The 13,432-nt window shown below is 34.9% G+C and overlaps 1 protein-coding gene across 4 annotated transcripts in view; it reads left to right on the top strand.

The window, feature by feature from the left end:
• LRBA (LPS responsive beige-like anchor protein) overlaps positions 1 to 13,432 on the top strand; it is a 723,813-nt gene that overhangs the window by 134,705 nt on the left and 575,676 nt on the right. For all 4 annotated transcript variants that reach the window (XM_079154183.1, XM_079154182.1, XM_079154184.1 and 1 more), the window contains exons 10-14: positions 3,895 to 4,092; positions 4,282 to 4,415; positions 6,978 to 7,086; positions 7,514 to 7,666; positions 12,971 to 13,139. In XM_079154183.1, the coding sequence (XP_079010309.1) occupies positions 3,895 to 4,092; positions 4,282 to 4,415; positions 6,978 to 7,086; positions 7,514 to 7,666; positions 12,971 to 13,139 (763 nt within the window). The remainder of the gene's footprint in view (positions 1 to 3,894; positions 4,093 to 4,281; positions 4,416 to 6,977; positions 7,087 to 7,513; positions 7,667 to 12,970; positions 13,140 to 13,432) is intronic.

Raw genomic sequence — 13,432 nt, 5'->3', positions numbered from 1 at the left:
TTACATTGTTTTTTTGGTGTTAAGCTTTTTGAGTTCTTTGTATGTTCTGGAAATTAACACCTTATCTGAGGTGTGGGTGGCAAAGATTTTCTCCCATTCTATAGGTTCTCTCTTTGCTCTTGATTGTTTCCTTTGCTGTGAAGAAACTTTTTAGTTTGATACCATCCCATTTATTGATTTTTGATTTTACTTCTTGGGTTTTAGGAGCCTTGTTGAAGAATTCAGTTCCTCAGCTGACATGATGGGGAGTTGGGCCTACACTCTCTTCTAGGAGATGCCAAGTCTCTGGTCTAAGATCTAGATTTTTGATCCACTTTGAGTTGAACTTTGTGCAGGGTGAGAGATACGGGTTAAATTTCATTCTGTGACACATGGATTTCCAGTTTTCTCAGCACCATTAGTTGGAAAGCTACCAGACTCAAAGGGAGGAGGAAAGAACTGGGCTTTCTTGGGTCTCTACTACTCTATTCCCTTGGGTAAAACACTCTCCATGCCTCATTTCCTACTGGTCTCTCAGTCACACACTGAGTCATGTGATGGGTGTCTCCTAGGCCTGTTTTTCGGATCCAGCTCGGATTTTCCAGATGTGGGCTCCTGGACTTACTCCCACAGCCGCTGGTGGCATAGTGGGGTGGCACAAGGGCTCCTGCCTCCTCTCTGCAGACACCCAGGAGACAGGAGGCGTCTTTCCTGCATGAGGTTATAGTGCTGCACACCCTCTGGATCAGTCCAGCGGTGACCTTGATCTTTGATTTCTCTGTACTATTACATGCCACGGTGCCTCCTGAAATGCAGGTTGCCTTAGTCCCCTTCCACACTTTCCCCAAAGTGGATCAGCTGTGGCAGCCACGGGCAGCAGTGAGCTTTTTTTTTCTATTTTATTACATCCAACCTTCTGGGTCCCCAAGCTGTTCTGAGAGTCCATTATTAAATCCTGGTAAAATCCCTCTTTTACTGGCCTCACTGAGAAGCTGTTTATCTGCTTTCTTGGTCTCTTACCAGGGAGTAGCTTGGAAAGAGACCTCCTCTACTCCACTATCTTCCAGTGCTCTCTCAAACTTCTGCTGGTCTGTTCTTTTCTGTGCTTAGCCTGCTTCAGGTTAATCAGACTTCTTAAATCTGGGTTTTGTCAAATTTAAAAACTTGTACCACAATTTCTTCAAATATGTTTTCTTCCTCTGGAATTTATACCACATTTATTTTAGACCTTTTGATAGAAGCTAATAAGTTACCATGCCTATTGTTTTTTTTTTTTGTTGTTGTTGTTGTTCTTAATTTAAAATATTTCTTTTGGGTTTTCATTGCTTTGTCTTTATGAACCTTCTCAGTGTCCAGTCTACTGTGAATTTCATCAGGTGAATTTTCCATTTCATATATTTTTGGTTTCAGTAAATTTTCATTCTTTTTCATTATGTTAACTTGTTCTAACATGCTAGTCTTAAAAAAGAAATGCACCCCCACATTAACCAAAGATATAATAGCTACTTTTAATGTCTTTTTCTTCTTACACTTTTTTTTTTATGTCCTAAGGATTGAATCTGGGGCCTTTACAGTGCCCTTCCACTGACATGACCTACAATGTCTTTTAATTTCATCACATGTGTTATTTCTGAACCTGTGACATTTTCATGGTTATTGTAGGCTTCTTGGTTTGTGTATTAGTTTTGCATCACTACGGTGAATTACCTGAGGTAACCAACTTAGTAAAGAGAAATGGTTTGTTTAGCTCACAGTTTTAGAGGTTTAAGATTAAGTAGAGGCATGCGTCAGAGAGAATAGCACATCCTGAGCCAGGAGGCAGGGAGAGAGAGAGAGAGAGAGAGAGAGAGAGAGAGAGAGAGAGAGAGAGAGAGAGAGAGAGAGGGAAGAGACTGGGTTTCACAATTCCTCACAAAGGTACGTCCCCATTGATCTGAAAACTTCCCACTCTGTCCCACCTCTGAAAGGCCCATAGTAGGCTCCTCCCAATACTACCATCATGGGGACTAAGCCTTTATCTCTGGACCTTTGGGGGACACTTATGCAAACCGTAGCAGTTTAGTAGTTTAGGAATGCATACTGGACATTATGATGTTTACCATCTAAGTGTTTAGATTTTGTTGGTACCCTGTAAAGAGGACTTTGTTTAGCTAGTCAAAGTATCTTTAGGTATGTGTTTTTGTTTTTGTTTTTGTAGTTTGTTTTAAAGCTTTGTCAGTGAGACTCAAGATAATCTTTATTTTAGATCATGTTTTAATATAAAAGCTTTATTGAGATATAAAACATCTTGTGTTATTCAGCTTTCTGTTTACCATAACAGATATCTGAGATAATCAAAGTATTAAAGGAGAAGGCTTGTTTTGGTTCACAGTTTTGAAGGTTTAAGTCCTTGATCCATTATTGGCCCTGTGGCATATGGGTCTATGACAGGGCAGCAACATGTAGCAGAACTGTACACTTCATACCTGGGATGTGAAAAAAGAAACAGAAGAAGGGGTTAGAGTCCTGTCTCTTAGGGTTTCCACCACCTCCCAATGCCAGCTGGGCACTAAGCCTATAACACATGGGTCTCTGGGGGACATTCTAGACCCAAACTCTGGCACATATCATTTGCCCACTTTATATATATATATATATATATATATATATATATATATAAAATCAATTGGTTTTTATCATAAAGTTGTGTAACAGTTTTTATTCATTGTCTACAGTTTATTTACCCCAAAAGGAAATCCTAATATTGATCCTCTGTCATTACTCATTTCCCTTTCTTCCTAGTCTCTAGTGACCTCTAAGCTACTTTCTATTTCTATAGATTTGCTATTTCTGGTAATAAATTAATCAAATTATATGTGGTCTCTGGTGACTGGCCTTTTTTCAATGAGCATAATTTTTCAAGTATCATCTCTATTTTAGCATGTATCATAATATCATTCCTTTTAATAGTTGTATAGTATTCCATTGTGTATCTATTTGTTAGTTTTTACCTTTTGGCTATTATGAGTAATGCTGACATGAACACTTGTGTATGAGTTTTTGTGTGGACATATATTTCCTTTATTTTGGGTCTATTATTTAGAGTGGAATTGCTGGGTCATATATTTGAGAAACTTCCAGACTGTTTTCTAAGTAGACGGCACCATTTTATATTCCTACAGTAGTGTATGAGGATTCTGATTTCTCCTTGTCCTCTCCAACATGTGTTATCATCGGACTTTTTGGTTGTGGCCATCCTAGTGGGTATTAAGTGGTACCTCATTGTTTTGATTTGCATTTCCCTGGCAATTAATGATGTTGAGATTATTTTTGCTTCCTTATAAACCGTTTATCATTTTTGGTTAAAGACCTATTTAGATCTTTTATCCACTTTTCAATTAGATTACTTGTTTTTTATTGTTGTTTTTAATTAAACAATTTTATTTATTTATTTTTTTTGGTGCTGGGGATTGAATAGTAGGGCTTTGTATATGCTAGGCAAGTGCTTTTCTGACTGAGCTACATCCTCATTCATTCTCAACCCTTAAGCAAATTTGTATTATGGTAAAATACACAGTAAATTTGCCATTTTACTAATAGCCCAATCTGAAATCTGAAAAGTTCATAGGTAAGTAGAAATCAAACAGCATACTCTTAAATAACTGATGGGCATTAATCACAAGGGAAATTAGAAAGTACTGTGAGATAGTGAAAATGAAAATGTAATGTATCAAAACTTAAAGTATTCACCAACTAGTACCTTTAGGGAAATTTATGGTGATAAAGAGTAACATTTTGGAGGGCTCTCTTATTTGATATTGTTAGAAAAATGATCGTTGGTATGTCCTCTTAAATTTTTATATCTCTGGTGATTTGCATTTAGATTTTCTTGTGTGACATATTACCTTAACGGTTCTCTTTTTTTTAAATGCATAGGGTACATTTAAATTCAAAGCAGAAAGTGATCTTTTCCTTGCTGAGCATCACAAACTCTTACTGTATGACGGCAGACTCTCCAGTGCCATTGCCTTCACATACAATCCACGGGCCACAGATGCCCAGCTTTGCCTCGAATCTTCCCCCAAGGACAACCCATCGATTTTTGTTCATTCACCACATGCACTCATGCTCCAGGTACTAATTGTGATCTTTTAAGGATAGAGCTAGTGGATGTTCTGGTGAATTATTGGGGTGTATTTAGGAACTTCTCTTGACACGAGAAAAGTAACAATTTAGTGTTCCTGCATTTACTGTTGTGCTTTGTTTTAAACTGTTTTGAAAGAGAAATCACTGAAACATTCACTGTATTTTCTGTTTTTCAAGGATGTGAAGGCAGTTTTAACACATTCCATTCAAAGTGCCATGCATTCAATTGGAGGAGTACAAGTGCTGTTTCCACTTTTTGCACAGTTGGATTACAGGCAGTATTTATCTGATGAAGTTGACTCGACAATATGGTGAGTGTCTTTTGTTTTAAATTTGACGTAAGAGTTACTTTCATCTTTATTGAGCTGCATGATACCTTGTTTGCCTTTCACATTTATTGTAGAGTCAAAATAATTTGAAGAAAATTTTTAGGTATAAATAGTATGGACAAATCCATATCAATTACATTAGTAATAATATAATTCTGGTTTGTCATTAGGAAGTATAAAAACTCTAAAAGCAGTAAATGTTTTAGAATGAAGTTATAATTGGCAATAATGGAATTTTTAAAATTTTTAAAATTTTTTTATCTGTTCTCTCACCACCCCACCTCTCTCCCTCTTCTTGGTACTAGGGATTGAACCCAGGGGTACTTAACTACTGAGGCACAACCCCAGCCCTTTTTGTTTTTTATTTTGATAAATGGTCTTGCTGAGTTACTTAGGGACTTGCTAAGTTGCTGAGGCTGACTTTGAACTTGTGATCCTACTGCCTCAGCCTCCCGAGGCACTGAGATTAGTAGGCGTGTGCCATGGCACTCAGCCATGCTCTCATTTTTCAAATATTTTAGGTTCTTATTTGTCAGGGATTTATTGTGAAAATTTAGGTTTTCTTTTTATTTCTCAATCATGTATATAATCAAAGTCAAAAATTTTAATGGTGTTATATTAGGTGATTTAGTCTGTGTGTTTTTAAAAATTAAATTATATATTTGGCACATTGTTTCCTGTTGTAGTGTTGAGTCTAGAAAAGGCAGAGGCATATGAATTCTAGGATGAGTTATAAGGCATGTGAGAGGATGACTAAATAAATTCTCCTGGCTGCATATTTTAGTTAAGCTAAACAGTAAAATAATTATGTTTCATTTATTATTTGAGAAAAGTAGATGAGTTTTCCATTCTCCTCTTTTGAAATTCTCTTTGATTTCTCCTTTTATACACAACCTAGTACTATGTATATCATTAGTGATGGAATGTTCTCCAGATTATTAGGCAATGAAAAAAATTTTTTTAAAAGAAATGAGCTACTAAATCTATTATTTGCAACTTTTATTTATTTGTTTAGATATTAGGTATCACTGTTACCCAGGCTGGCTTTGAACTTTTGATCCTTCTGCTTCAGCCTCCTGAGTAGCTAGAATTACAGTTTTGTGTCATCTTACCTGGCTTGCTAGCTATATTTAGTATGTTAGATTTAAATTACCTTTGTCATATCAGTAGTTCATAGAATATTTTTATATTTTGTTCCAAAAGGGCTCAGTGACCTTTTTTCTTCTTTCTTTCTCTCCTCCTCCTCTTTTTTTCACCTTTTGGTGTCTTTATTGGAATTGCTGGCAGCTCAAACACTGATGTGGAGCAGGAGGTGGGCTGCTACTCTTGCTCTCCCTGGGAATCATTCAGAGTTTCTAAGAAGGAAGCAGCTGATCTTATTTCTGTCCCTTTTGAATATCTCTAAATATTGTGGGAGATAGAGCATGGTTGAAGCCCCTATCGCTTTTAAAAGTTTTGAAGACTGGAGAATTACAGTTTTCTTGTTGGCCTAATGAACAAACCTCTTAAATTAGTGTTCAGGGATCTTACATTTTTCTACAAATTAACTTTACTTTTTATCTTTTCTCATGTACTTCTGCTTAGTTCACAATAGCCATTTAGGAACCCCGATCATGTTTTGAGGATTTAAACCTTAGTATGTTTGCTTTTTTCCTCCATTTGACCAATGACTCTTCAAAATTGAATACATTTGCTTATTAAGTGTATTTGTTAAGTCCTTAATATACTTTTTATTAACCATTTCTTTTTTTTTTCATTTTAAAAATTGTTCTAATTAGTTATTCATGACAGTAGAATGCATTTTGACACATCATACATAAATGGAGTATAACTTCTCATTCTTCTGTTTGTACATGATGTAGAATTACACAGGTCATGTAATCATATATGCACATTGGATAATATTATCTGATGTGTTCTACTGTCATTCCTGCCCCCATGTCTGCTCCCCTCCCTTTATTCACCTCTGCCTAGTCCAGAGTATGTCTATTCTATTCTCTCGCTGCCCCCTTGCCTTATTGTGAATTAGCATCCACATGTCAGAGAAAACATTTGTTTTTTGGTTCTTTGGGACTGGCTTATTTTGCTAAGCATAATATTCTTCAGTTCTATCCATTTACTTTATTAGCCATGTCTATTACTTGTTTTGTGCATTGTTAATTTTTCTCTATATAATGCGTTTTGGTATACTGTTTCTAAATCATTCACTTCTTAATTTTATGATAAAATATATGAAGAAGTATTTGAGTAGATCCTCAGTATACAATGAAAATTTGTATTTAGTTTTGCAATAATCTTGGAGACAGTTTTGGTAGAATGGCAATTTCTTTGAAATTTAAATTTTTTTTGGTGTGTGTAGGTGGCGTTTAGGATTGCACCCAGGCCTAAGCATACTTACTAGGCATGGGCTCTGTCACTGAGATGTAGCCATGACCCTGATATGGAGAATATTTTATTGAGATAAATAGAAGGCTACATATGTCTAATGTAATTTTTAAAATAGAATATGTTTTTTCAAATAATTGCCTTTTCTTAAAATTGTAGTTCAACCTTGCTGGCTTTCATTATGGAGCTGTTGAAGAACTCAATTGCTATGCAGGAACAGATGCTTGCCTGTAAGGGCTTCTTGGTAATAGGATACAGTCTTGAAAAGGTAAATAAGAAATATTTTACCATTTGAATTACCTTATTTGAAGTTCATGTACTTGTTCCCTAAGTGATCAAGAAATTCTGTAAGTAGGTCTCCTTGGTTAACAGAAAATTGAAAATAACATTTTGTTGTTTTACCTTGTCTCTGTTCTCATATTAAAGAAGTATGGTCGGGGCTGGGGTTGTGGCTCAGTGGTAGAGCGCTTGCCTGGCATGTACGAGGCACTGGGTTCGATTCTCAGCACCACATATAAACAAAATAAAGGTCCACTGACAACTTTAAAAAAAAAAAAAAGTATGGTCAGGAACCTCATGCCATCTTTAACTTTGAGCATATTTTGTGGGTCTTTGTGTGTGTGTGTGTTGACAGCCTGTAATTTACTTACCTTGCCTTGAATTAGTTGTAACCTTTAAATCACTTTTCTTCACAGTCTTCCAAGTCCCATGTCAGCAGAGCAGTACTTGAACTTTGCCTTGCCTTTTCAAAATACCTGAGCAATCTTCAGAATGGGATGCCCCTCCTCAAGCAACTGTGTGATCACATTCTTCTTAACCCTGCCATATGGATTCATACCCCAGCCAAGGTGATAGACACAGTGATTTTGTTTTACTATCTTTGCTAAGTTTTTGTGGTTGAGAAGAATGATAATTATGAGGCTTTTCTTTTTCCCTTTTACATACTATTATGTAAGGTTTCAGTGGCTTGCCTGTTTTGACCAAGTGTGCTTTTTTTCCTTTCCAGGAAAACTGGGAAATCAACGTGTTTCTCTTCTTCCCTCTCTCCCTTTTTGTAAATGAATGTTATTATATTTCAAAATAGTGTTGTGGTCTTTATTTCTAAATAAAGTTTTATTTGAGAGAGATTTTGCTTATTAAATGTCAAATTTAGATAATTCAATGTAAATATGTAAGTGTTCTATTTCAATATATACATATGTATAAATATACACATACATATATGTATATATGTAGATACTTATGTGTGTGTGTGTGTGTTTGTGTATGTATGTAGGGAGGGAGGGAGGGAGAAAGAGAGAGAGATATCAATTTCTATTGCTTATCAGCGTATGCTGTTTCCACTGTTTGCATTTCCTTACACACTTTTGTGTTTCACCAATGTGATGAACTCTTATTTCTTTTTTTTTCTTTTTCTTTCTCTCTTTTCTTTTTTTTTGGGGGGGTGGGTTGGGTACTGGAGATTTAACCCAGGGGTTTACCCCATTGAGCTACATCCCCAGCATTTTTTGTTTTTTATTTAGGGACAGGGTCTCACTAAGCTGCCTAGCATGTGTGAAGAACTGGGTTCAATTCTCAGCACTGCATATAAATAAATAAAATAAAGGACAGGGCTTTGCTAAGTTGGTGAGGCTGGCTTTGAACTTGTGAGTCTCCTGTCTCAACCTACTGAGCTGCTGGGATTATAGGTGTGCAGCACCACACCCAGCTCTTCATTTCATTCTTATGGTGCAGCTGAATTGTCACCCGAGGAGATGGGATATACTAGTCTCTTTTAGTCATTTAAATTTCATATTAATTCAGATTATAAAAACATATTACATTTGTATCTACATTATATTTTGAGTATTTTAACAACAAACCAGTTACTTTTAAAAAAAAAAATTTTAGTTATCAATGGTCCTTTATTTCATTTATTTATATGCAGTGCTGAGAATTGAACCCAGTGCTTCAGACATGCTAGGCAAGCGCTGTACCACTGAGCCACAACCCTAGCCCCAAACCAGTTACTTCTAAGTGAATATAAATGAATTCATGGTGAAGTGTGTGAAAAGTCTTTAATAAATTCTGAGGTTGTATTAGATTGTCCTAAAAATTTAGTAGTAGTAGTTTTAAGCAAACTTGAAATAGGGAAATTTTTATTAAATTGCCTGATTATATCCATTTTATCTATGATTTTTGTTAGAAATCAGTCATGTTATTTCAAACCCTTTATTTTTCTCTCTCTCCCTGCTCCTTTTATCCACTTGAAGTATCTATCATTGTTTAGGTTGGAATAGCACATACTTATTCTAGTTGTCAGAAAAAAATGTCTGCAGACTTTCTTGCTGTTTCTGGAGTTATAATATCTTATTTTCAGCTGGTCTTTTCAAATGTTAAGGAGAAAAGCAGCTGCTGACTCAGATTGCCATTTGGAAATAATCAGAGGAGGCAGCTGGAGGTTGTAGCTTTTTATCTCCAGGTTAAATTTGACCTCTTTTTCTTTTCATGACCCTCAGTCTTATTTCTTTTTAAGGATTGTTTCAAGTTACTTTTTTCAGCTTTTTACTAGACACTTTTTTGTCTTACTAACCAGCATATTTGCAAGACATCGTGTCTCTTTTGAAGTGGTCAGAAAGCCTCTTATTAGATACTTAGTTGTAGGGGAATATTTTTTAATATTGTCATATGATTTCTTTAGATTTATAATATTACTACACGCAGTTTCTTACCTTCTGCTCTTTGATAGCTTTCCCTAATTTCCTTTTGAGAATTTCTGATTGATTGATAATGTTAAATTTCTGTTTCACTTGTCTGCTTTGTATAGCCACAAGGGATTTTATTTTCTTTTACTTTATTGTAAAGGTAATTATAACGAAGGACAGATCCAAATTTTGTTGAATTTGAAAGTCATATAGTTTTTATAATGGGAGTGAGCTCTTTCAGCAAAATAAAACAATAGAGTTTCTACACTTAGGATCTTAGAAGGAGCATGCATACATGAGTAGTTGAAAGTTTAAACTTATTTAGCCTCAGAGTAAAACTACCTATGGTTACTAAAGTCAAAGGTATGGCTGTATGAATCAGACTCTGCTTTTAGAAAGGGAAATGATAATTTATAATTTTCATGTGTTTTACAGCTGCTCAGAGAAAAAACTTTTAATGCCTAACAGGAAAAATGAATTTTCTTATCTATAATGGTCTTTTGTTTACTCAACAAGTATTTGTTGAGTGACTGCTTCACCCTGTGCTCTAGGGTTGGAGTGGAGAACAAGATGGACCTGATTCTTGCCTTCATAGAATTTAGATCTATTGAAAAAGATAGATGTTACCTAATTTATATGGTTATTGGATTCTATAATGAGTGAATGAGGAAAGGTATTGTTCATAATTAGCTTATGGTCTTTAATCTTAAGGTCTTAAAGTGTTGCTATTAAATCCTATTCATTTTTCTTTTACTATACTATAATTCTCAATAGACTTTCTCTAGTTTTCTATTTGTCTAATTAATTGCTTGTCTGCCAGAATTCTTGTTTTATTTTTCTTCTTTGTTTTTTTAATAGTTTTTAAAAAGTTTTTTAAAAAAATTGTTTATTTCCTGTATGTTCTTTTTTAAAGAATTTTTAGTTGTAGATAGACACAATACCTTTGTTTTATTTATTTATTTTTATGTGGTACTGAGGATTGAATCCAGTGCCTCTCACGTCCTAAGAAAGTGTTCTACCACTGAGCCACAACCCCAGCCCATCCTGTATGTTCTTAACATACCACTCGCATCAGATCTTTTCTTGGCTTCAAAGCTTTGAATGGTTTCCCATTAGTTTCAGAATGATGTAGTCCCTTATCTAGCTCTAAACCTTTTTGTCAGTTCTCCTTTCTAGATTTTTTAGTTTAGAAACTCAGATAGCCTCAGTGGATAGGCAGGTATCAAAAGATTTCCTTGGAATGGTGGTTCTCCATCTTGTCTGCTAAAAGACTTAATTGGGGAAGGTCTTTAAAAACAAGAACAGAAGCAGAATCCTACTCCCTCCCAGCCAGATTTTGACTTCATTAGTCTGGGGTGTACCTTAGGAATCAGTATTTTTAAAAATGTTTTCCAGTTCTCATAATGTGCAGTTAGGTTTGAGAACCATTGTTCTAGATTTAGGAAATCCTTTTATTTCAATCACCATTTTCATTATTTACAATTTCTTCTCCTCTGTCTGCCTGTCCTACTCCTTATCTTCAAAGCCTGCTACTTGATTGGTGAAGCTTTTTCTCACTATTACAGCTTACCCACAATCGTTCCTCTGGCCCCTGCATTTGTAGTATTTAATAACACTATGCTCTTTAATAGCTCTATACTCCAATTAGGTCATTACCATTTCTTTATGTTTCTGCAGATGTATTTATTATCTTTGAAGTTTTGCTTACATTTATGTGTAATTTTCTCCTCAACTGTATATCAGCTACTGAGGGGCAGGGTATTTGCCATTATATACCAGTTACCCAGTGCTGTGGGTATGTAGTTGTAAATGTTTGCTGATTGACTGAAATATTGTGGCTAAGAATTTGAACCATATCAAGGAAGTGTTACATTGCTTCATGGACAAATAGATAGGACCTATCCATCTAAATAGCAGTAGCTACATAAAAAAAATTAGTAGATATAGGGTTTTCTAAACTATAGTAGTCTTATGAGCCCCACTTTTAAATGATTCAGACTCTGCCACATTTTATCATTAGGATTACTAATTGATTCTTAAATTCACTTGATTTGATTGTTTATTTTTAAGGTATCTGAAAGATAGGTACCTAATTTTCACTCTCTGAAGGAATCCCCAAGAGGACACTGAGTTATCTTGCAGGGTTGAAAATGAAAATGGCTTTACTGTCCAGGAAAATAACATAAACAAATGTTCCACTGTAAATGATCAGGAGTGATTTGGTCTGTGGCCAAGGGTAGAGTATATATGTTCTACTTAAAGTTGTTCAGTGTATAAAATGCATTCACTAGCAATAAAATGAGAAATTCGTGATTACAACATGAGAGTAGAAAAAAAAAGTCCTGATTTTGTGCTGCAGTAAGTACTGGAGTGTAGCTGTTGGTGAATTTTATTAGAGTCATGATTTCACTGGAATTTTATAGTAAGGTAAAATATGTAATGGTGGGAAGCACTTAATTCTTCATCTGATTTAGGAAGAGCTTACATTGAAGCTAACATAAACATGTAAGTTCTTATGTGTTTAATCTATTTATGAGACTAATAGAATCTTTCCTAATTGAGAGACATGATATATATGTACAAAAATTGGAATTTTATGATGAAAATCCTATATTTAAATGTTCATAGTAATGAAGTACTGTAACAGAATTCTATTTTCCTAATAAATATTCCTCAAGATAAGCTCTGTATTTTTTCTTTTTCTTTTTTTAAATGTTTTTTTTTTTTTTTTTTTTTTTTTTTTAGTTGTAGATGGACACAATGTCTTTATTTTTATTTATCTTTATGTGGTACCAGTGCACCACACATGCAAGGCAAGCACTCTGACACTGAGCTACATCCCCAGTCCCAGCTCTGTATTTTTTTCTATGGTTTCTTGTTATTTAAATTCCTTTCGTTTTTTTAAACTTTATTTTGTTTATTATTTTTTATGTGGTGCTGAGGATTGAACCCAGTGCCTCATGCATGCTAGGCAAGAGCTCTACCACTGAGCTACAGCCCCAGCCCTTGCTTTTGATTTATTCCTGTTTTTTTCTTTTGAGTTTACTCCTGCTTTTTTTTTTTTTTTCCTTTCTTTTGAGTCATTCTAGCTTCTGATTTTATGGAAAATAAAGAAAAATTCTAGCCTTTTAAAACAACTGTGCACATTATGAGTAGTCAGTTTATTGTAAAGAAGTTACTCAGGCTCATGAATAATTGTTGATTGCTAAATGGCAAGATTATTTCCATAGAATAGTGGTGCACAATTTGATATATTGGGAGTATTTACTTTATAATGCTACTGTAAAAAAAGAAATTATTGTTTTGGTTTTGTAAGGTGTATGTGTGTATGCTTATGTGTCAGTGTGTAGTGTTATCTGACCGGCTTGTCAAGCTTAGTATTTTACTTTTTGGATCAAGTATTACTGGAAATGGGATAAAATGCTGATGGGCTTCTTTGATTTAAGCTGTTTATTTTTTGCTTTGTAGGTTCAGTCGATGCTCTATACTTATTTGTCCACTGAGTTCATTGGTACAGTCAACATATATAATACCATTCGCAGAGTTGGTACAGTGCTTCTCATCATGCACACACTGAAATACTACTACTGGGCAGTGAATCCTCAAGACCGAAGTGGTATCACTCCAAAAGGATTAGGTATAGCCTATATATTATGTTACACCAATAGCAAATCAGAATTTTTAAAGCAATAGTATGATATTATTTGTGCAGTTTTTCTAAACCATTATGGCAAAGTTTTATTTTAATCTTATAGATAATTTTATTAGTTTGTTCCCTGTGGTTGCCACAGGTTGATAACTTGCTCTATATATGGAAGAACACTACTTGTGCTCATATACATTGTTTGGGGAGCAAATACAACTAGTATAGTTGTAGTGCAATGCAAATGAGAAGAAATTTCTACGTTTGTACTGGTATTGGTACTGAGA

Source organism: Sciurus vulgaris (assembly GCF_902686455.1).
Source record: "Sciurus vulgaris genome assembly, chromosome: 9".
In the NCBI taxonomy this organism is placed as follows: Eukaryota; Metazoa; Chordata; class Mammalia; order Rodentia; family Sciuridae; genus Sciurus; species Sciurus vulgaris.
Note: the sequence above shows the minus strand (reverse complement) of the source record. Positions and strands in the feature narration are given on the sequence as shown.